The sequence below is a fragment of the Tenrec ecaudatus genome, chromosome 7 (assembly GCF_050624435.1).
Source record: "Tenrec ecaudatus isolate mTenEca1 chromosome 7, mTenEca1.hap1, whole genome shotgun sequence".
In the NCBI taxonomy this organism is placed as follows: domain Eukaryota; kingdom Metazoa; phylum Chordata; class Mammalia; order Afrosoricida; family Tenrecidae; genus Tenrec; species Tenrec ecaudatus.
The window spans coordinates 135,865,827-135,889,923 of NC_134536.1; the positions used below are offsets into that span (position 1 = coordinate 135,865,827).

The 24,097-nt window shown below is 49.9% G+C and overlaps 1 protein-coding gene across 1 annotated transcript; it reads left to right on the plus strand.

The window, feature by feature from the left end:
• Window positions 1-8,292: 8,292 nt before the first annotated feature.
• Window positions 8,293-23,409, plus strand: LOC142452519 (peptidase inhibitor 16-like). Its single transcript, XM_075553800.1, has 6 exons — window positions 8,293-8,466; window positions 8,659-8,880; window positions 19,935-20,044; window positions 20,342-20,430; window positions 21,019-21,750; window positions 23,303-23,409. The coding sequence occupies exons 1-6, from the start codon at window positions 8,293-8,295 to the stop codon at window positions 23,407-23,409; spliced, it is 1,434 nt and encodes a 477-aa protein (XP_075409915.1).
• The last annotated feature ends 688 nt before the right edge of the window (window positions 23,410-24,097 follow it).

Genomic DNA, 24,097 nt, shown 5'->3' on the forward strand with positions numbered 1-24,097 from the left:
AGACCTGGTGCCTTGGGGGAAATGTCACCAGTCATGTATTGACCAATGAGCATAGCAGCTGCTAGTGAAAGAGCACCAATCCTAGCAAGGGTCAAGACAGCCACCCTCTGGCAGGAATTGAGACAAAGGCAGTAAAATCACAGGGCAGTTTGTATGGCAGGAAACTGAGAGTAAATTCATAAAGGTCGTACATGGCTTAAATCCAGGGTGGGGGGGACACGCAGTTCCCTACAATCGTCCTAGATTTGACCGACAGATGCGAAAGCAGCAGCAACTAGTGTTCTTTTCCAATTCCATCTGGCCCTAGTGCATTCGAGGTGATGGGAATGCTGACCAGAGCAGAGCGCACACTCGAATACAGCTAAATCTCTTCTGATTGGGGTGGGGAAGTGGGCCGAAGTCCCTCTGTTGCGGCATTTTCCTCCAGAGAAACAATGAAGACCTTTGTTCCGTGTGGCCCTGGGAGCCGCCCAGCGTCTGGAGCTGAGACACGCTCAGCCCCTAGCCCGACCATGCCGCCTCAGATCAGCGAACCTGAAAAGGACCGTGAAAGGGAAGAGGCCCCTCCAACGTCCTTGGATGATCCGCGAGCCTTTCACCCGGATTGAACTCAAGCGGATAGGAGCGACCTAGGCAGTTAAGCACACAATCCAGAAGGGTACACAGATACCTTTCAGCACTCACCCTGGCCTGGGAAGATGCGATAATTCTAGGACAGGCTCAGCCAGACTTTGAGAAAGGGTGATAAAGAAAGACAGGAAATGTGCAGATGTTGAACGGCGGCCAAGGCAGCCTTTTACAATAGGGCCAGAGGCCAGAGGCTCGGGCTCAGGAGAAGCAGAGGAGGAAAGATGCGAGGCATGGAAGGTATTGGCTGTCATCTACTGCCTCCCAGGTTCCACAGACCCGTGCACAGGCTATACAAAGTCCCATGTGTGTCTGCGTGTGGGCCACAGGGCAAAGGATTGCCCTATTAGACATAAGTCTCCACCAGGGCCATGCTATCGTGGTAAACTAACAGGCCACTGGCAGTGCTCTGTCCTATGGGGAAAACACAAGAAGAGAGTGGCCTGCTAGCAAGTGTGCAATTGCTAACTGGATGAAGCAGCCCTGCCAGCAGCAAAGGATGACTGTTCCTGGTCTGGGGCTCTGGGTGGGCATGGAGGTTGGCAGGTAGGCCAGTACATTTTCCCCCTAGTTGGTGCTGTCTACTCTCTCCTAACCTCCATCCTCAGAATCCAAGTAGTAGTTCGAGGCTGAAGAAGAATGTATCCCCTCTGCTGTGCCTGGAGAGCCCAATCCTCAGGGCAAGTGAAGAAGAGGAACCAACATTGAAAGCTACCCCTTTGTGCTGTCCTGGAAACTTGGAAGGATGGGTCCCTCAAGTCCCAGCTGGAGCCAGTCTAGAAAAGTCCCATCCTGGTAATTCTCTGTACCCACACCACCACTGAAGGTCCAGGACAGAGTGTATGGATCCACAATTCACGGGTAAAACTGTGGAAGCCAGTGGAACCAACTCCCTCAGATGCGGATCAAGTGGAGTGAGGTAAGTATACATGTGCACCATCACATGGCTGCAAGATGGTGTTTTGCTGGTACCCTGAGACAGGTAAGTGCTCTGTGGAAAATCTTACTTTACTTCAAACAAACAACAGGAGGGAGGGAAAAATGAGGAGCTGATATCAAGGGCTCAAATAGAAAGGAAATGTTTAGAAAATAATGATGACAGCATACAAATATGCTTGATACAATCAACATATGGATTGCCATAAGAGCCCCCAATAAAATTATCTTTAAAAACAACAACAACAACAACCCAACAGTCTTCAAGCTAGTAAACCCTGTGACACAATTCCTATGTTAAAAGTAAGCCTGCAGGCTGTGCATGAAAATCCAGTGGGAGTAAAACCTACTGAAATTTCCTTTGAAATCTTCCAGTGTAAGAATAACCCACAATTCCGTGGGCATTGCCATCCCACAGCTCTGGCCCTAGAATATTAAATGGCTTCGTCTCCTCCAGAGGCCACCAGATGACTAGGGACACTGAGCCAAGGTTGCCAACCCCAGGATCCAAAATGATGACAATCATGTTTGGGATCCGGGTCCACTAATCACCCAGCAGGAAGGGCTATTCTCTGAAAAGGACCGTGTTTGCAGGAGAAGGCAAACAGATTCCCAGAAGAAGGACGTACTCACGTCTGGGGAAGGATGGAGGACAAGGAAAAGATGAAGACGCTGGTAGGTTTCTCAGGTGGGAAATACCTTGAATTCACGCCGAAGCCTGGTTTGTGATCCAAGTGGGTTTTTACAGAGGACCGAAGAAGTTTCAGATTTTACAGCCACAGAACACAGGAAACCTCATGGGAGGCCTCAGGCCGAGAGAGAGAAGGCAGCATGGCTGAGCGGAAGGCAGATGAGCAGCTGAAAAGAGGCCGGTGGTCTCCAAGTTGTGGCCTGTGGGGCCTTTGGCTGGGAGGAGTGGTTGACTGTACTGGTTGACCCCATTGGCTCAATGAAGCCCACCTGGCCTACTTTGGGCCAAGCAGGTGTAGTGCCCACCTGGCTTGGGACCTGAATTGGAGCATGCCCCTTAGCCTTTATTGGCTTATAACTTCCTATAAGGGGGTGGGGGCTGCAGGTATGGAATGGACACCCCTGGTCCCTGTCTCTAACTACCTAACACAACCACAAAGTCTTAACAATGATTCCATTTCCGTATAGCTAACAGCCCAAAGAGAGGGGCTGTGTGTTTGTGTTTTCACAGGCAGAGGAGATGGGTGGGGTTCTCTTGAGCCAGCATGGTGCAGGAAGGAGAAGCCAGCTGACAGTGGGGCATGAGACTTGAAAAGACAGCTGTTGCTGAGGTTATCCAAAACATCCAAAGGACCCGCAGATTCCTGAGCATGACAATCGCTGCCTGCTGACACCCCCAATCACCCCGCCATTGCCGATGCTGCCAAGAGACACCCTGGGACTCAATCATAACTGGACAGTTTACGCAAACGCGACTGGATGAGTACAGCAGACTGTTCATTTGGTGAAAGACCAAGATGACATTAATTTATGGTCAACCTGGACTGGAACAGTACAAATTTGTGTGTAGCCCCTTATTTGTACAATGCAACTTTCCATAATTGGGCTTTAATTAGAAGTCATTTGCAGGGGGCGAAGGGAAACTTTGCTTGAGGTGCTATTCAGCTAAAAAGGAAACTTTCAATACGTTTAAGGATGGGTTAAAGTCATCCCCTGGCTCTGATGGGATTAAACAATTGGCAGATGGTTGGAGAGGCTTGACGCACGTGCCTGTGTTCAGCGCATTTGGCACAGCTTCAGTTCTAGCCTAACTGTGTTCCTCTTCGTCACAATTTTGTTCTTGCAATCACATGCTGCTTCTATAGAAAGTTAAGGTGCATGAAAGAAAACCATGTAGCATCCATGGCTCTTTTGGTTTTTATACATAAAACAAAAGGGGAGAATGTGGGAAACTGAGGAATGGGAAGAGAGTGTATGTGGATGAATTCTTTATTTTCATGTTTCAAGAAGCATTGCAGCCAGGATTCTGGGGTGGAGGTAGGCCTCCACACTTGTGAGTTAGTGATGAGTCGCAATCACATTTCCTAATTAACATGGATGCGCACAATGTCCTCCCATAAGGGTGCTGCCTTAAAGTGCCCTCTCACAAGCACAGGGCTGGCTGCGGTCTAGCCGGCAGCTGTGTCTATAGGAGCAGACATGCTGCACATGTTCTCCCTGCTCAGGGGCCAGTCACTCCCTCTTACCTGCCCCCACACTGGGGTTGTTACTCCTCCATTGAACTGAGAGACCTTAGGGGTTAGGGCACAGCCCACTCTCTCTCTCTTTCTCTCTCTGCAGACCTGGTTCTCAAAGTTCTGGCAGAGCCCTTGCATGTTTTGTCTTCTTGGATGTCTCTTTAATTCACTCAATTACAAAACTGCCCACTTGGTGCACCTTGGTGGCGGAAGCCGACCTCTCACAAACAGCACCCAATCTGTTCGGTCTCTGCAGTGGCGCACCTCTTTTCTTGCTTCACAGCACTGAGGGAGCTCATGCGGCAAAAGCACTTTTGTAACCCGTGTGACTTTAATAAGGGAAAGGAAAGGTCCAGGTTTCACAGTAGCCAAAAGGAAGACGCTAATTCTGGAAAGCGTAAAGGCTGCCGGAACAGTGCGGGAGTCCACAACTTAACTCGAACAACCACGTGCAAACAATGCTGGAAGGGAAGTTGCAAACTGCTCCTGCAAAACCGAGAGCAGGAATCCCCAGAGGCCAGGAGACCATGCAGACCTGCGGGTCCTGCCTTTATCCCCTCCTAATCCCACCCCACTGGCTGCGGCGGCTTGGTTGAGGGTATTGGCTGACCTTACTGGCATCACTTGTGTGATTTCACATTTTCTGTGACTGGGTGTCTTCCCATAGATTTCCGACGAATGCCTAATTTCCTTGCAGCCCCTCCATGTGGTCCTGCCAGGCGATTTCCACCAGTGCAGGCATTTGGGGAAGAACAGCGCACACACCCCGCACCCATCCCCTGGCATTATCCCTATTCTAGCTACATTTCACTTGCTCTCAGGAGGGCAGAAGAGAAAGGGAGAGACCGGATGGGAGCAGCTGCCTGAGAAGGAGATCTGAAAAAGCCAAGAGCACAGCTCTCTGAGGGGCAGCCTGGGTGCAGGGTGAGAGGCACACAGGGGGTGCCCATGTGAGGCTGAGGGGCTAGAGGGCTGCCACGTTCTCCTCTGGGAGGCCCTGACTCAGAACCAGGTAGTCCAGCGACTTGGACAGACTCCCTTCTATCCTAAGAGAAGACACGGGCCTGCCCTTTGAGTTGCTACATTGACATTTGTAACCCTCTTCTGTGCCCCTGGTGCAATGTCCCTTGTGACAGGACATCAAGAACATACCTTGGTGACATCACTATTGTGACACCATCAAGCTGTTGGGTGGTGGCCTTTGGATTCCATGAGAACAGAGAAAGCAGCCCAGCAGCTATCTGGCCAGACCCTGACCCTTAAATTCTGACAAAGAACAAACCGGGCTACACAGGTGAGTGAGTCAGCGTTGTCTGTAAGACTAACACCCACACATCTAGACTTGGCAGTTGACTGAGTCCATTTTAGCACAGTTTGGGGTCCCCTTTCCCATTCTGACTGCAGACCCCAATGCCCTCGGTTATCGTTTATTTTCTCCTGACAGAATTCTTCAGGCTACCCCAAAGAGGGGACCAATAACTAGGACCCATGGGGAGGGACGGGACTTGGAAGAGGAAGTATGACTAGGGGAGATGGTGGGATAGAGCAGGCTGAGACACAGACCTGGAGGCCTGCGCCTGCCTTTGCCTTGTCCCTGGGCTCCCTCTCCCCAGCCCAAATGGCCCAGACTCCCTCCCTCCCTGAGCCTCCCTGAGGCCCCATGTGACTTCTCCAACCAGAGAGGGGAGCTCTTCTCTGGAGCAAAGCTGCCTGAGGTCAAACCCAGCTCTGCCACTTAGTAGCTCTGTGGTCTTGACAGGTCTTTCATCCCACTGTGCCTGAGCTTCTTTAAAAAATTTTTTTTAATTGTATCTGGTAGCAATCCAGTTTGCTTGGCTGCTGCCGCAAAGGCTGATGATCTGAGCCCCCAGGGGCAGCACAGAAGGCCCAGTGGCCTGTTTCTCTGTGGGTGACAGCTAGGCAAACTGCGTGGAGCGCAGCGAGACTCTACAGCAGGGTGGAATGGCTGGAGGTCACAGGTTTTTCTCTGTGTGGGCCTAGGCACCTTCACCTGTCTGATTAAGAATGTGAGACGCCCGCTTGTCCACCAAACCCACTGGGCACGGAATCGATGGGGACAGCCTGTCAAAAGGGAGCGGTGCCCCTGGGGTGTACAACGGCGAGTTGTCTGGCCAGACATGCCCGTGGCTTGCTTCCCACATGCCTCTGGGTGGACGCAAACCTTCGACCTTTCTGTCAGCAGCTGCAGGCGTTAACCTCTGAGAGGGCCCAGGGACTCCCCCCGCCCCCCGCCCCCGGGGAGGTGTCAGCAAGTCCGCCAGGAAAGTGCTTCACACAGTGTCTGCCACATAGCACGTGTCTGAGAAGAGCTGGGATTCTCAGCTCTGCCTCTTACTAGCTGGGCGACATTGGGGACATGGGGTGCCGCCTCTGTGACGCCTCAGTGGGTTGTCATGAGGTCTGAATGGGATCCCAGAGCCAGAAAGGCTCAGCGAGGGGCGGGGCGAGTGGCTCCCGCGCAGGCGCAGCTTGCTCCCTGCTGGCCAGCAGCTATTGTCCTCCCATGTCCTTGGTCCCAAAGCCCTCTGGCTCCTTTTCTTCCTTCTCTGCCCAGGCTCCCCTCCAGTGTCCCCTAAATGCTCCCCTGCAGGAGGCCTCCGCAGCCGGTCCACAGGCACCACTGTCCTGGCCCTGGGGGTGCGGGGGCTGAGTGCGCGCTGCTCCCATTCCAGCTGGGGGACCCCTCCCTGAGGATGAGCCAGAACTGCTGGGGTGGGGGTGGGGGTTGTTTGTTTGTTTTTCTTTCTTGTCAACAACACAGGACTTGCAAACTTCCACCTGTAATACTGAAGATCATGGCTAGATGAACACCGGCCCACGCAATGAGCATTTACTGAGGGATAAGCACTGTTCAAAGGGGCCCTGGTAGTGCGGCAGATTAAGCACTTGGCTGCTCACCACAAGGTCCCACAACTTCAACTCTCTGCCACCCAGTGGATTCTGACACAGTGACTTCATAGGACAGGGGGTAGAGCTGCCCCTGAGGGTTTCCCAGACTCTTCTGTAAAGCCTGGGGGCTTTCCAATCTTTAGTGGTCCACTGTGAGCCCCCTGTGCCAGCCACGATAGAGTTGGTCGCTATGAGTCAGGATCCACGCAGTGGCTTGCTTTTGTGTTATCCTCTCTACATACTGAGAGTGACAAGGGCCTGAACATTCCATCTCCAAATGAGCAACTTACGTGGGGCCACTCACCAGGGACTCACCCGGAAGCTGAAAATGTCCCATTTCAGAATGCAACTAGAGGTGGAACACCTTGGCCCCTCCTCCCACAAACAAGGGTGCTGCCCCCCCCCCCCAACCAAGCAGCAACCAGCCAGCACTCATCCTGAGGGCAGCTGCTGCAGGCTACACAGTGCTGGGTGCCGAGTTGGTGTCACATTGGGTGCTGTGCACTCCTCCTCTTGTGTCAAGTTACTCTGCCTCATGGTGACCCCAGGAGTCACAGAGTTCAACTGCTCTGTAGGAGCTTCTTGGCTGGATTGTTAAAGGAAGCAGATCAGCAGGCCTTAGCTTGCACAGGGGCTAGCTAAAAGGTTGACAGTTTGAACTCACCCAGAGCTGCCTCAGGAGATGGGCCCTGGCGACGGCTTGAGAACCTTGTGGATTAAGTCTACTCCCCACACTCAGGGCACCATGAATCAGAACCCACTTGATGTTAAACAATAACCTGTGGGGCAGGTTCTCGGGGGGCCCGTGTGGCCGAGTGTGTTATGTTTTGGGTTGTCAACCATAAGGTGAGCAGTTTGAAGCCCGCCCTGCTCTGAGGGAGAAAGATGGAGCTGTCTGCTCCTGTTACAATTTACAGCCCCAAACCCACTGGAGCCATTCTACTCTGTCCTGCAGGGTGCTCATGAGTCAGTATTAAGTCGATGGCAGTGAGGCTTTGGTTTGCTTTATTTTATGTGAGGGAAGTTCTAGTCTGGTCACTGATCCTATCTGAGGAAGTTGCTAGACCCACAGTTGGCAAGGGCTGAAAGTGGGATTTAGATGTAGGCTGAGCCCAACCTTCCACCAAACTGATCTTCTCCTCTTCCTCCTCCTCCTCCTCATCCTCCTCCTTCTTCTTCTTTTTCTTCTTCTTCCCACAAGCCACCTCCAGGTTCCCCTGGTGGCAGGGCCCATGTGCTTTCCTCCCCCTTCTCTGTCCTCAGAAGCCAGTGCTGTGGTCTGCGTGCAACTCCCCATTGTTCTCCGGAGGTGGTGGTCTGTGATTTGGCCCCTGAAGAACCTCTCAGCCACTTGGAAGGGATGACACCACTCACACAGCTCTTTGCGTGAGCCCTGAGAGAAAGGAGGCTTGCTCCAAGGCTATCCAAGGGGCGATGAATGCTGGTCAGGACCCAAGGCACCCAGCCCTCCCCAAGACACAGTGCGAACCAGGCCGAGCCTCCACACACAGTTCCTCCTGCCCTACCCCAAGCAGGGTAGGGCTTATTCAGGAAGGATTTTAAATCCAGCTGCCAGATCCCTGGACAGGAGAGGCAGGGAGGACCAGCCACCATGCACAGCTTCCACCACCTCCCGCTGCTCCTGGGGCTGCCCTTGTTGCTGCTGCTGCTGGCCACTTCAGGCCCTGCTGGTGCCCTCACCAAAGAAGAGAAAGATTTGTTGGTGGATGCTCACAACAAGTACCGAAGCCAAACCAACCCTCCAGCCTCCAACATGTTGAAGATGGTGAGTACACCCTACTGAGAAAAGAAGGGTGCTCGGCAGGGCTCCCCCTCTTCCCTTCTGCAGGACTCATCCCTCTAGTTAGGGATCTCCAGTGTCTAGAAGCTTCACGATACCTTGATAGGTATCCTCACTTTCTGTTACTAACCTCTCTCTTTCTCCACCACACGGTCGTCTCCAACCTGCACCCTGTAGAGGTGGGATGAGACACTGGCCAACATCGCAATGGGCTACGCTAAGAAGTGCATATGGGCCCACAATCCTAAGCGTTGGAAGCTAGGCGAGAACCTGTTTGCTGCCTCGGGCAAGACATTTGATGTACAGAAGGCTGTAAAAGAGTGGCAGCAGGAGCAAAATTTCTACAACTTCACCACAGGTGTTTGCAAACCTGAAGAGATGTGTGACCACTACATCCAGGTGAATCGGGCTGGGAAGGGCCTGGATGGAGCCATGAGGGCTAGAATGGGGCTTGGGCCAGGGAGCTCAATGACAGGACTTGGTGAGTTTGCCAGGGCTGGGGCTATGGCTGAGCATGGGGTCATAGCCTGGGCTGAACCACAGGGGCAATGGTAAATATAACAACCAGTGATATTGTACTTTTGGATGACAACTCCTTTTTGTCACTCCTATATTATTTAAAAGGAGTCCTGGCAGCATAGTGTTTACACGTTGGGCTGTTAACTAAAAGGTCAGCAGTTTGAAACTACCAGGAGCTCCTCAGAAGAAAGATGAGGCTTTCTCTTCCAGTAACAGTTACAGTCTCAGAAACACAAAGGGGCAGTTCTACCCTGTCCTATAGAGTTACTGTGAGTTGCAATCCACTCAAGAGTAGGAAGTTACTTTTGGGGTTTGTGATTTACAGGGTAAATTCATAAAATTTAAGAGAAAGCATATAAAGATTGAGGAACTGTGTGTTTCATTGTACCTAAGTTGGTATTGTTCAAGGTAGGCATATAAAGGCATTAATCATAATCCAAAGGTAGCCACTAAGAAAATCCTTAAAGGTATGTTTCCAAAAAGAAATAAGAGATCAAAATGACATACTATAAAAATTCAACTGAAGGATTTTTTTAAGCACAGAAATAGGGACATCAAGAAACGTTAGGCATCAAGGAAGACATAGTTAAATGGCAGAAGTAAATCTCACCACTTTGTAATTCCCCATAAATGCCTTTAGTTGTTTTAAGAAGCAGAGTTTGGCTCATTGGATTTCTTAAAAAGGACTAGTGTATGTACTGTCTACAAGAAACTCCCTTTAGATCAGGTATCAGGTGTCAAAGAACAAAAAATCATATCATTGTGAATGAGTGGGAGTGTAGAGGCGAGACCCAAAGCCCATCTGTAGGCAACTGGAAATCCCCTTACAGAACGGTTGGTGGGAGAAGAGCCAGTCAGGGTACCAAGGAAACATGCAACTTTCCTCTACTTCTTTTTCTTTTTTATTTCCCTCAGCCTTTCTTCTAGTTCTTTAATGCTTCCTCCTTCAGCCTCTGCCCACTATCATGACCCCAATTCTACCTTACAAATCTGGCTAGACCAGAGGCTGTACACTGGTACAGATAAGAACTGGAAACACAGGGAATCCAGGGCGGATAAACCCCTCAGAACCAATAAGGAGAGTAGTGATACCGAGAGACTAAGGGGAAGGTATGATAGAAAGGGGGAACCAATCACAAGGATCTATATAAAACCACCTCCCTACGGGGCAGTCAACAGAAAAGTGGGTGAATGGAGATGTTGAACAGTGTAAGACATGACAAAAATAATAATTTATAAATTATGAAGGGTTCATGGGGGAGGAAGGGAAAAATGAGGAGATGATACTAAGGAGTCAAGTAGAAAGAAAATGCTTCGAGTATGATGATGGCAACAAATGTACACATGTGCTTGACACAATAGATGTATTTATTGATTGTGATAAGGGTTGTATGAGCCCCCAATGAAAGAGTGTTTATAAGAAAGAAAGAAAGAAAGAAAGAAAGAAAGAAAGAAAGAAAGAAAGAAAGAAAGAAAGAAAGAAAGACTCTTTCTTTTTAGAGGCAAAGGCATAAAGATTTTGAAAGTGAAAGGATGAAAAATGACATCCTGCCTAAATAGCTAAAAGAGCACTGGGGTGGATATATTCTCATCAGACGAAGTAAATGAAACAGAATACCAGACAAAAATAAGAATGTGTATTAATAAAAGCTTGCGTTCAGCATCCCTAAAAAATAAACCAAAATTCAAACCCTCTGGCATGAAGATGATTCTTACTAATGATGACTTTACAAGACAGAACTGCTCCTTAGAGTTTCTGAGACAGCCATTCTTCCGCATCAGCTTTCTCCCTCAGAGTAGATGGTGGATTTCAATTGCTGATGAAGCTCACAGTCCAATGCTTCACCCCTGTGCCAACACGGCTCCTTTCCCTAACAACAGAGCCCTGATATAGATGCATCATCAAGGAATAGAATTGAAGAGCAAACTAGTTTCACAACAATACATGGAGACTTAGCAATACCTGACTTTTAATAGTGGCACAATCAGATCAATAAGGAAATGGAAAGATTTGAATAACACTATTAGCCAATAGATTTAACAGACATAGACAGAAACACTATCCAACAATAACTACAGAACACAAATTCTTCTGAAGTGCAAATGGAACATTCTCACTCACTGTTACTGCTATCAAGTGGATTCTAACTCACAGCAACCCCAAAGGACAGTGTAGACCTTCCCCTGTGATTTCCCAAGGCTGTAATTTTTACAGGAGTGGAAGCCTCATTTTCTTCTGCTGACATTTCCTAGGATACATCATATATGTTAACTCACAAAACAAGTATTTCTCACTCTTTTCCACTGAGTCTATTCAATTCATAGTGACCCAATAGGATAGGTTAGGACTGCACCTTTGCATTTCCAAGACTGTAATTTTTTAAAAATCTATTCATTGTGTTTTCAATGGAGGTTTACACAGTAGTTTAGATTCCCATTCAATACTTTGTTTATTTTTTAATAGAATCTTGATGCCTTTAAATTATAGATGGTTTGATTTTTGTTTTGTTTTAAATCATTTTATTGGGGGCTCGTACAACTCTTATCATAATCCATACATCCATCCATGTGTCAAGGACATTTGTACATTTGTTGCCATCATCATTCTCAAAATATTTTCTTTCTACTTGAGCCCTTCATATCAGCTCCTCTTTTACCCTCTCCCTCCCTCTGTCAGGAACCATTGATAATTTATAAATTATTATTTTTCTTATTGAATAATTTCTAGAGGTGTTGTTCATTCGTGACATTGGTTACATTCTTTACAGTGAGTGAGCATTCTCAATTTTTCTCCAACAGGTTTTCTCTTTTTGATGGCTTGTGTTTTTAAAAATAGTTTTATTGGCATAGATATATATCACACCATTCAATCATTCTGTCATATTAAGATGATTTGTGCAAACATCACCACAATCAATTTAGAAAATTTTTCCTCATACTTGCAGTTGTTAGCCCCCATCCTTCCAGGCCATGTCCATAGGCATTTGTCAATCCAATTACTGTCTATAAGTCTACAGAGAATCATACGAAACGCCAACAGGAAGCAAATAAACAAAGCCAACAACACTGACTAACAATCCATAGAGAAACCTCAATTAAAAAGAAAGCAGAAAATATTAAAAACTGAAATAGCTTTAACATGGGTCAAAAAGAAATTCAATGGTAAGGTGTCACATTTTAACCTAAAGAAATCTGCCATAACAGACTTTACAGAGCTGTCTGTCTGACAGCAAGCCTGTGCACATCCCTCAGTGATGCTCTTTGTGGACGTCGAAAACCTTGTCCTTCTCCTGAGGAGCCACTCTTCGTTTCTAACTGCTCACCTCGTGGTTAGCAGCCACAAAAAGGCTCAGTTAATTTAAAACATTGAATCCAACCCAGTTTTTTTTAATCAGGTGAACCCAAATCACAAATCACTAACAGATTAATAAATAAAACCACTTAGTAAGGAAAATGGAAATGTCATAAATATGTATAAATATATCCCACGAGCAATGGGTCAAAGAATACATCGAAAAGGACATTCATGAGATACCTTGAGGAAAATGAAAATGAAACACAACATGCCCAAGTTAATGGATGCAGTGAGAGGAATGCAAAGCCCACCCCCTTGCCCATAGTCTGTTCCTAGTGACCCTATAGGATGGAAGAGCATCTCCGCTAGGGTTTCCGAGGCTGAGAACCTTCGTGGCAGCAGGTTGTCCCAGCGTTCTCTCGCAGAGTGGCTCAGGGGTTCTACCTGTGAATCGTCCAGGTAGCAGCTAAGCTCCTGACTGCACCACCAAGACTCCTGAGAGCAGCAGCTTATCACAGGAAAGCCCTACACGAAACAAGCCTCAGACCAACCCCCTAAGGTTACAACTTCAGGAACTAGGAAAAGAGCAGCAAGTCAGACCCAGAGGTAACAGACGGAAATAATAAGGCCAGAGTGCAGATAAGCAAAATCGAAAAACACTGGAGACATCAACAAACTTTTGGCTCAGTCTGCTGCTCCGGGTGCTACACAGGCTCTGGTGCCTCTGCCAGCTGGGGAAGGGCTCTGCTGCTGGTGGTTCTTTCTGGAGGTTCTTGTTCTGCTTCTGAGATGGCTCACTTTTAGACCCAGCAGAATGGCAAACCCGGTCTGTCTCCCAGTGGGAGTCCGCTACCCCTTACTTGCATGCTCCACCCAGCTACAGAGACTGGATAGAAGAGCCATCCCAAACAATCTCACCTGAACACCCATGTTCTTTAATACTTCTGTAAGGGAACTAACACCAATGGGTGACTTTGCTGAGCAGACCCTTGTTTTTTCACAGGTTAGTTGGTGACCAGATGTCTGGGTTCAGGGCACTGGCCCTAGGGAACGTCTTTATTTCAGCTTCTTTACTGGGCAGTCTTTGGACTTCCTTGGACATCAGTCTGTCTTCAACTTCAGTGTCTGAATTCTTCCCCCAGGGTCTGCTTGCTTGCTCCCTGTCTCTGCTGTCCTTTATGTCACTGGAGAGTGACAGGTTGAGAACACACCTGGGACTGATCAGAACTCATTGACATAACAAAGAGAACCCTATTCCCACCTAGGATTACAGCCTCAGACAAGGAGGTTAGGGTTCCAGCACACATTTGGGAGTAGACAGTTGAATCCCTCACAAGTAGTTGCTCAAATAGTTCAAGTTCAACCTCATGATCCCCAAAGGTAAAAACTACCCAAATGTCCATGAGCAGATGAGCAGCATTGTTGTGATAAATAGACTCTCTGGTGAATATTTGTTTTCTTTTGTTAAAAAATCTTCTGGTGAAGTAGGTGAAGGTTTACAGTGCAGTTCAGCAGTGTACGTTCAACAATTCATACACATTGGGCTTCAACACAGCCCTTGCAATCCTCACAACACCCCATTGTAAGGTTTATTGGGGCGTGAAACAGAACCAAAGATCCAATTGGCAAAGTTTTAGAAGCAGGCTTTATTGAGAAGCTTGTGGCGGGTTCAGCAACTCAGGGTATTGAGCTATTGAAGCCGCGCCGTACAGGTGCCGAGGCGAAATTTTTATATGCTAGAGAGAAGGCAGAGGGGTGGGGGGTTCCTGTTGTTAGCAGGTGCAGCTGGCGGGCTGCCTGGGGCACCTGGTGTTCTGGGTACATTCCGTGCTCACCACAGTCATTATTCCGAGAAGGGTGTTCACTGAAGGAGGGGAGGGCAGCAAGGGGTGAGTCTGAGAGCTAAGATGGAGGTGTTGGATTCAAAATGGAGTTCCTCGTGCCAAGATCAGTCACCCATCACTTATTGCCCTTCTTGTTTCCAATTGTCTTTCCTACACTCTGACCGTGTCCTTGGGTGAATGCTGTCTTTTCTGTCTTAAATAGTTGATTATTCTAACCTGGGGGATTCAGCTCTTGATCCGAAGGGGAACTAAAGACCTCAGTGTTGAGGCTCCCAGCAGCCTCTCTCTGGCTTTTTGTAAATTGAGTTTGGGTCCACACTGTCTCCCAGTGTGTCCAGGACTTTCTCACGCGATCCCTTCCAGAGCTGTTGGTAGTGGTGGCTGAGGACCATCCGGTTCTGGTTTCAGAGTTGTGGAGGCTGATGATTGCGTCGGTCATTTAAATATGTCTTTTCACCTTCCTCAAGCTTTTTTCCCCTGGACAGAAAGTGATCAGTCATTGCACCTTAGCTGCCGGTCTGGGGGAAACAAAGATTTCTCCCCAGTTGTTTCCGCCAAATATATGCCAAACTTTGCTTGCTACACATGGTAAATGACTATGCACTTGAAGTTCAATGAAAGTAGATCAGAGGTTATTCTCCCTAAGGATTTATTAGCATCTAGAGCAATCAGACTATATAGTTTGTCCCAACCTAAGTTGGGCCCACTCCCTTGTGATAAGTACAGTAGATTGCTTCCCTGAAGCAGAACCCAGGAAGGCCAAGTCCGCTCAAGGGGGACCAAGGTTAGGCAGCTATCATAAATCTAGAGTCCACTCTTGTCACACGTATACCTGTAGTCCCTCCCCTTCCTATTATGTTTACTCCCCTAGCTGATCCCCTTCCTGTTAGCTTATGCCTATTGTACAACCACTTCATGTAATGTATGTCTTCACCTGTAATTAGGAGGCATGCAGGCCCCCAAAGATATATAAGCCTTGGTTAGCAATACATCGCACTCCCGCCCTCTGCTCGCTCCTGCAATTCCCACCTTCCACATCCTCACGTGGACCACCAACAGGGCTAAGGTGAGCATGTTACCATAAAATGTCTGACCTTTTAATTTTACTCTCTCTCTCCCGTCTCTCTGATTTCTCTATGACTTTACTATAATTTTATATTTCTTAACTGTACAATTGCGCTTACTGAACCCGTGATTAGGTATTTGGGGGGGGGGGGCTGGCTACCCCACACCTGTCCATGAGCTGGTAAGACCCAAGTCGCTAATCATAAAGTAGGATATAGAATGGTCTTTATGCCAATTGACCTTGATGGTCCTCCAGGATGGTCCTGAGGCCTCAGGACTAGTAACTCATCCTTCAAGGTGTTTAGTTACGCCTAAGAAGTTTTCAATGCTTTGTTCTCTGTATGCGCCACCATATTCATGGATATGTTTGCTGCAAATATGTATGCTGGCAAATATACACATGCAGATAACCCTCTGCCCTACCCACATACAGCTCTGGGTACACTCCCACTCTCCCTCCCACACCTGTTCCGTCTGCATGTCTCTTCAGGCCTCCACTCAGAGATGACCGCTATTGCAGGGTTATGTACCTAACATTTTTGCCTTTGATTGCCTTGAATGCTTGTCAGTTTCCCACTGTGTTCCGCCACCTCCATCATGGTTTGCTCCTCTCTTCCTCCTGGAGCCCTGGTGGCACAGAGGTTATGCATTGGGCTGCAATCTGCATGGTCAGCAGTTTGAAGCCACCAGTAATTCTGGCCGAGTGTGTTAGTCCGGGTGCACTAGAGAAACAAATCCAGAGACACTCATGTGTGTGTTGAGAGAGAGTTTTATATCAAAGAGCAATTGTACATTAAGAAAACATCCCAGCCCGGTGCAGATCTTGTCCATACGTCTGCTATTAACCCATATGTCGATACTAGTCCATAAATTCCTCTTTAGACTCATGCAGCTAAGCAATGACACCAAGTGCAGGAAGATCACAGGCCAGTGGGTGGAAAGTCTTGTGGATCCAGTGGCAGTAGATGCATCTCAGCGCTGGCAGGGGTCTCCATGTGGCTCCTCCAACTCCAGGGCTTCATCGGTGTAGCTCCATGTGTCTTATCAACAGCAATGTCTCTCAGGAAGTTAGCGTGTGTCCTGCCTACAGCAAGCTATTTATCTCCTTAGAGCCTCCACATGAGGTCATCAAGCTGTGACATGATTGACAGGCTGAACTCCACCCCTTCACTCTTAAGTCTCCAATGGACAACAGATAATGGAACTACCACAGGGAGAAGGGTGGGCTCTCTACTCTAGTAACTATTCCAGTCGCCAAAACTCACAGGGGCAGCACTTCTAGCCTGTCCTATGAGGGTCATTATGAGCCAGCATGGACTCGATGGAAGGCAAGGTGTATAATTATTATTATTATATATTGCCTTTCCTTTCCCCTAAATTAACACTTGTCTACCTTCTAACCCATGACTTCCCTTCCTCTCTTCCTTTCCTACCTCTGAAACTATCAAAAAAAAGTTTTAATCATGTTATTGGCTCTGATAACATTCCATACATCAATTATATCAAGTATATTTGTACATATGTTGTCATCATCATTTCTAAACATTTATTTCTATTTGGAAAAAAATTTAACATGAAAAACTGTTATTGATATTTTGTAATAGTTCTTGGTTTCCTTCGTTGAGCAGTTGGTGGGTGTGAACCACTGACCTTGTGGTTTGAAGCCCAATGCCTAATCACAGTGCCACCAACAATTCCTAAAAAAATGCCTGAGAGGAACTGATAACAGGATTGGATATATAACCCACCTGCCCCCAAGGGTCTAAGAATAGAAATGTGGATGAAGGGAGCCAACTACTATGGAAGATAAAAAATATCAATAATCATATATCATTGATCAAGGATTCATAAGGCAGCAGGAGCAGGGCGGGAAGAGAGGAAAGAAGAGGAGCTGATGCCACTGACTCAAATAGAAAGAAAATGCTTTTGGAAAGGGTAATGGTAATATATGTAACATAACACAATTGCATTATGGATTGTTATAAGATCTGTAAGCCTCCTGAAAAAATGATTGGTTTAAAATAATGCTTTCAGTATACCCCCCAACACCCCCCCCCAAATGGTTGCCATGACTTTTCTTTAGACTGGTTTGTTTGGTTTTCACTTTGCCCCTTCCATCTCTTGGCAACAGTGTGTAGCTTGTGCCCTGCCTTCAACAACGAACTGCTGAAGATGTGCTTCCTCTCCTGCGACAGTTCTTCCAAGAAATACTGCCGGCCCTGATTCTACTGGTTTCAAAATTCCCACTGAAACCTCTGCTCTCAGAAGTGTTGTTGTTGTTGTGAGGTGCGGCCAACTTAGCTCTGACTCCAGGTGACCCAATGCATAACACCAGGAAACACAGCTCAGTCAGCCCCCACACTCACAATGGCGGTTGTGCTCGACCGGCTGTTGCCGTCACTGGCAATCCCTCTGGTCCAGGGTCTTCCTCTTTTCTACTGAGCGCCTGCTGATCCCCGGTGTCCTTCTCCGGGCAAAGTCTCTCCTGAAAATGTGTCAGAGTCCCTGAGATGAAGTGTCTCTATCGTCACTTCCAAGTAGCTCTCGGACCGGGCTTTGCCCACGGCCGATTGGTGTGTTCTCGTGGCAGTCTGTGGTGCTCCCAGGGTGCTTGGCGAACACCGTCCTTCAAAGGCAGGGTTCTTCTGGGGTCTTCCCTGCTGTCCAACTGTCACATGCGTGCGAGGAGAGTGAAAACACCCTTGTTGGGACTCCCACGTCCTCCGAGGGGAAAATGTCCTCTTTCCACACTTTACAGAAGTCCTGTGCAGCAGATGGGCCCAGTCCAACATACTGTGTCATTTCCTGACGGCTGCTTCCAATAGCATTCATTGTAGATTCAAGTAACACATCGTCAACAAATTCAATCTTTTCCAAGTTCACGATGATGCTGGCTACTGGACCAGCTGTGATGATTTTTTGTTTTCTTTACATTGAGCTGTCATCCATGGCGAAGCACAGTCTTGGATTTTCATCAGAAAGGACTTCAAGTCCTCCTTGCTTTGTGTCATCTGCACACAGTTCGTGTCATCTGCATATAAGAGGTTGCTAATGACCTTTTCCTCAGTGCTGATGCTGCGTTCTTCTCCATGTAGCCCGGGCTCGCCGAGTACTTGCACCGCGTACAGGTTGAGAAAGAAACGGTGGCAAAGGGATACCACCCCGACGCACACACAGTTTTCCCGGCTGAGCCCAGGCAGATTCTGTCTCGGTTCAAACAACGGCCTCATGCTCTGTGTACAGGTTCTGCATGAGCACAACGCAGTGTGCTGAAACCCCCATTCTTTACAATTCTATCAATAGCTTGTTGTGATGCACACAATTGGATGCCGTTTCATTGCCAATTAAACTCGGCTTCCAGCCAAGATCCATCCACCTGATGTCATCAGCGATCACCCTCATCCCACCTTCCCTTCGGAGTCTGCCCGCTGTCTGTGGCTGTCTTAACGCTGTGTCCATTTGTGAATTAGCTTCAGCACCAGTTTGCTGGCGTGTGATGTGAGCACCTAGTGCTTGCGAACGTGGGCGTTTTGTTGAGTCTTTCTGGAGAGAGAGATCTCTTCCAGTCGATTGGCTGGCGTCCACGTATCTTGGCGCAGACTAGAGAGTGCTTCCGTCCAGCACGCCTGCATCGGTTTTGCAGAAGTGTGGAGCCGAGACGGCTGTGGTGTGGGCTGTTGTTTCTTCTGCTCATCATCAGTCCTCTTGAATTAGGACGCGGGCAAGACCCATTTCTCCTTGGAACTTGGTGGGGATGGCCTGCCACTGTGGGCATCAGCTGTACCACCACCTCGTCCCTTCTCAAGAGAAGCTCATCATTTGTAAACTGCTGCGGAACTGCAGCACTGTCCCTGTCAACTGTTCATAACGCAGCAACGATGTCCCCATGCTTCTACCCGACCGTCCCCACACATTTGATGTTCCCATTTCCATTTGAGCACAATTGGTCTTTTCTCAATGAGATGTTTTCATTTTCTTACTGCCTAAAACTAGATCCTGTTCAGACATGTTATACACACCATTAGTATGAGTATTTTGGTGGCAACAAAAGAAGAGAGGAAGAGGAGGAGGAGGAAGAGGAAGAGGAGGAGGAGGAGGAGGAGGAAGGGAAATACACGCAGTGTTCTTCATCAGCCACATTTCCCATGAGATTTTGGGGACCACTCACGTATAAAGAGGGTGCTGCTGCTCTCAGCCCATGGCCATGGACAGAGATGGTGTTGACGGCTGACACTGTACATTGAAGGGAGGACTCCTTCTGCAAGCTAGGAGCCCACTCCTAGAAATAAACACAGCTCACCCCTGGTTATTCTTTCACTGATGGGGGTTCCCTTCCAAAATACGGTGTCTGTCCATTTCCTCCTGTCTTCCTGGCCCCTTGTAGTTTTAGACCTGTGGATGACATCCAATGCTTGAACTCATCCCTTTGGGTACAACTCAACATTTCAGACCCAGGAAGAGCTAGCTCACAGGAAGACTTCATGAGATGGTATCAGATTCATAAACAGGAAATTTCTGAGGGACAGATCTAGTGACATGATGGTGTAGATGATGGGGTGTGTGTGGGTGTGTTGGCAAGTTTAAATTCTCCTCCCCGATCCTGTTCAGTGTTTATTCCTGAACTTTGGTGTCCCCAGGGACCTAGGTCCCCAAGACTATAGAGTGTTAGGTTTTGATGGCGGCATCGTTCTACTCAGGCAGGGCCAAACTTGTGTATCTGCCTCCCTCAGGTTCTCTGGGCCAAGTCAGAAAAAATTGGCTGTGGCTCTCATTTGTGTCCTAAGCTGAAGAACGTCGATGATGCCAATGTCCATTTCCTGGTTTGCAACTATGCACCCCCGTGAGTGCTATGCCAGAATGCGCTATGCCTGGGAGCCCTGGGGATGGGAGGTGGGGGGTGCAGGGTGTGTGCCTGTAGGGGTGGGGAGGCCCATGGGGAGGGCTGAGGAGTGCAGGGCCTAAGGAAGCAGGGTCTGCTCTCACTGAGGACCCGAAGGAGCACGGGGTTGCCCAGGGCATCAGTGGCAGAGGAGAAGCTGAGCCTGGGCTTTTCTGGAAGCCTCCGGTCCAGGAGTGTGTAGGGGGCAGAAGGGCAGCAGACACATTCCCCCAGCGCCCTCCCCCTTGTCACTTGCAGGGGGAACGTGGTTGGGCAGAAGCTCTATGAGGTGGGGCCACCGTGCTCAGCATGCCCCACTGGCTACCACTGTGAACAGTCCCTTTGTGGTAAGTTGGGGACCAGGCCAGGGAGGGTGTGGAAGGAGGGTCATGGGGAGGGTGGGGACAGAGGAGAGGCCGAATGGAACTTGACTCCCCAGGGCTGTGCCCCACTTGGTAGACGGGCCCCACTGAAGCTCCCAGTCCCTGTGTGTATCCACGTTGGGGCCACTATTCAACTGGATGGGATTTCCACCCTTCCACGGAAGCATGGCGTGGCCAGAGTGAGCTGGCTTTAGGGGGCGTGGTTTGCAGTAGTAATGGGTGTGGCTAGACTGGTGGGCGTGGTCTGGGTCCTGAGGCACCAAGGAAGCAATGCAATGGGGCAGTAGGAGTAGGCATCCAGCTGGAGAGTGCCCTGGAAGGTGGAAACCCGAGCAGAGAGAGAGGAAGACTTAGATGAGGATGGTGAGTGGAGGCACAACTATGTCAATAACAACCAAGTCTTTATTAGCAGTCCCGGGTATATTCGTTAGAGAGTGTGCGAGTGTGTGTGTGTCCTCACAGGGCACAGGGCTGCCTCACCTTGTGTGCAGGTAGCTAAGAGGGATGGGCTCCCACTTCAGCACTAATGCTAGACCTTGTCTATCTTATCAGGACCCAGCAGAGGTCCCGAAGAGCCTCAGGATTTGCCTTGCCCGGTGACTGAGGCCCAGACCTCCCTGGCAACTGAAACCTCGGGCTCTAGTACACTGGGTGCCCCCTCATCCCTAGTAACTGAGGCTCCATCCTTCTTGGTAACAGAGGGCCAGGTGCCCCTGGCAACCAAGACATTGCCTGCTGTACAAATGGAGGCCCCATCTTCCTTGGTAACAAAAGATCTCCCCTCCTCCACAGCAAAGGAGGTGCCCTCTTCCTTAGCAATGAAAAGTCCCCTCTCCATGGCAATGGAAGCCACACCTTCTGAAACAACTGAGGTCCCTGCCTTTGGGGCCACTCACAGTCTGCTTTCCTTGTTTGAAAGGACAGTTACCTTCCCCATCTCCACTCAGGCCCCCTCCCCCAAGTCAGAAGACAAAGGCACTGGCAGGACAAGGGCTCCCTCTCAGAGTCCAGAGAGATCGCTGACCCCCAAGATGCCCCTGATAGGGACTCCACAGCCCCTCCTCCATGCCCAGAAGGCTGGGGCCATGGGCCCTCACCAGTGGGCTGCTCCCAGTGAGGTCTCGGCTTCAGTTTTGCCAGCCCCAGATGATCCAAGTCAGGAACATGCCACACTTGTTCACCTGGGGCACACTTCCTCCAGGGCCCTGCCCCACCCCTCCACCCTCTCTGCCCCAGCTCAAGCTGTGGGTAGGCGCGTCCTAGCCCTGCACTCTTCCTTGCCAGGTAAGGCGCGTGCTGTCTGCTCTCCCTATCCTCCTGGCTCACGCATGGCAGCACCCTGTCCCCAGCTCAGATGGCATGGGTTTAGTGGGAGCATGTATCCTCCGAGGTGCCAGCTCCCCAAATGCTGGGTGCTTTCCTTGCATGGCTGGGGAGGTGGGTGAAGATCAGGCAGGGCTGTTTCCAGGCTGAGGCCAAGCCTCTTCCTTGCCCAGTTTCAGATGTCCCAGAAGAAGGATCTATTAAGGCGCCAGAGAAACCGAGCCCAGCAGCGTCCAACCCAGGGATGCCAAACCCATTGAAACAGAGTGCAGAGGAGACCGTCATTTCAATGAGACCTGGTGTCACAGGGCTCATCCCAGCAGTTCCCAGTGTGGAGGGGATCAACCCCCCGGTGGGACCTGGTGCCACAGGGCCCATCTCATTTGGATCGAGTGTGGAGGGCCCCCCCATTCCATTGGGACCAGGTGCCAGAGGACTTATCCCAGTAGGATTCAGTGTGGAGGGGAACAACCTGGCCGTACCCAGTGTCACCGTATCAATGACAGTAGAACCTACTGCGAAGGCTCCTCAGCCAGCAGGACCCAACTGCACGGTGCCCCAAACAGCCAGTCCAAGCCAGGTAAAGCCGACCGCTGCCGAGACAGCCTCTGAAGGACGGAATCCAGCCGAGCTGAGCGTGGAAGAGAAAGACTCACATGATCAGAAAGGGCCAGAAAAGCCCAAAGTAGAAGATATGATTAAGGGAAATCCAGGCGTGGAAGAATCATACCAGGATGAGCCTTACAGAGAAGACCCCAATATGGAAGACATCAATTCCGATGAGTCCTATGACGATGAAGAGCCGCTCTCCAGGGTGAATCTCATGGGGCTGCTACCTTCACTTTCAGGACTTGGAGGGACGGGCACTGGTACTGGAGCAGGAACTGAAAACCCTCTAAAGCCATTATTTACACTCCCCAAAATCCCTATGCCAAACATCAATTTGCCAGATATAAATATCAACTATAGCCCAATTAAAACCGTACCTACCCGGGCGACGCTGCCACCGAGGAAGCCCGTTAGGCCCATTAAATCTCATTGCGTCAGGAGCCCCCTCCACGGCCTGATGCTATTGCCTCCCCTTTTGTTGCCTGGAATCTTCTGAAGTGTCCGCCACTCAGGCCAGGCCGCTGGGGAAGCCTGAGCCTCACACCTGCTCCGGACTGCCTTTCTCAAAGTGACAGGCCACAGCGCCCTGGGCAGGTCCACCTCTGCCTCACCCCACGCCAGCCCCTGGACTCCTCCAGATTCCTGACAGAGCCCATCACAGGCAGCGCTACCCCGTGGCACCCTCAGCTGGCTGCCCACTGCTCTGAAAAGTGGTCCCTTGGCGACCTGCGCCCTTTCTCCAGTTTCCTTGACACCACCGGCCTGCTCTCCCAGAGGACACAGGAGCTTGGGGGCTTCCCAGGAGTTCCTTGCCTTTCCCAGTCCCCTGGCCATGCCCTCCAGGCCTGCCCCCGGGAGTAGCTCCAGCTTGCCCACAACCCTCCTACCATCTCCCCCTACCCAGTCTTTAGTCCCCCGTACAGGATGCTCTCAGCCAGGGTCCTCAGGAATGGAAAGGCTGGGGGACCTGTGCCGCCTCCACAGAGTCCTGGGGCACAGGCCAAGCTGTGAGCTGCGGGCAGCCTGCCAGCTGTGCGCCAGGCCTGACCCTCACCTGCCCTGCACCTCAGTGCTGGAGGTGGGTGGGGAATTCTATAGATAGCTCTGCTTGTCTGGCCTGTGCACACTTGCCTGCCCACAGGTAGAGGTGGGGGTGGGGGGTCTGGGTTAGTGTCTCTCCCTCTTTAACACCCGTGTGGAGGGGAGGTGGGCTCTGTGCTGGGTGCTCCTTCCCCTTACTGGCCTGTGTAGTTGGGAAGGGGGTAGGGAGGGGCAGATGAGGCCAAGCCCCACCGGAGAGGGGTTCCCCACCTGTGGGGAAGGCAGGCATCTGCGAAGGGAAGCAACCCCGTTCCTGAATAAAAGACTGCCTAAGGGTATCTTGTGTCTCCGTGCTTGCAAGGGGGCAGAGGCAAAGGAGGGCTCTTTGGGAGTCCCCCAGGGGGCTACCAAGTCAAGCCCATCAGGCCTTCTCCACTCCCCAACTCCCAAACACACTTACTTGTCAACTGTCCCTCCCATCAAGATCTTCAGGATTCACTTCATACCAACAGGAAGAACAAAACTGAAGGAGGTGTGAGGCTCCTCCCTTCCACCCCTCCTCCCTCCCCCCCCCCACACACGCAGACTTATGAGTCACCTGTTAGGCCGAGGCACAATGGGAGTGGGGATGTAACATGGGACGGGCGGGATTGGGGTA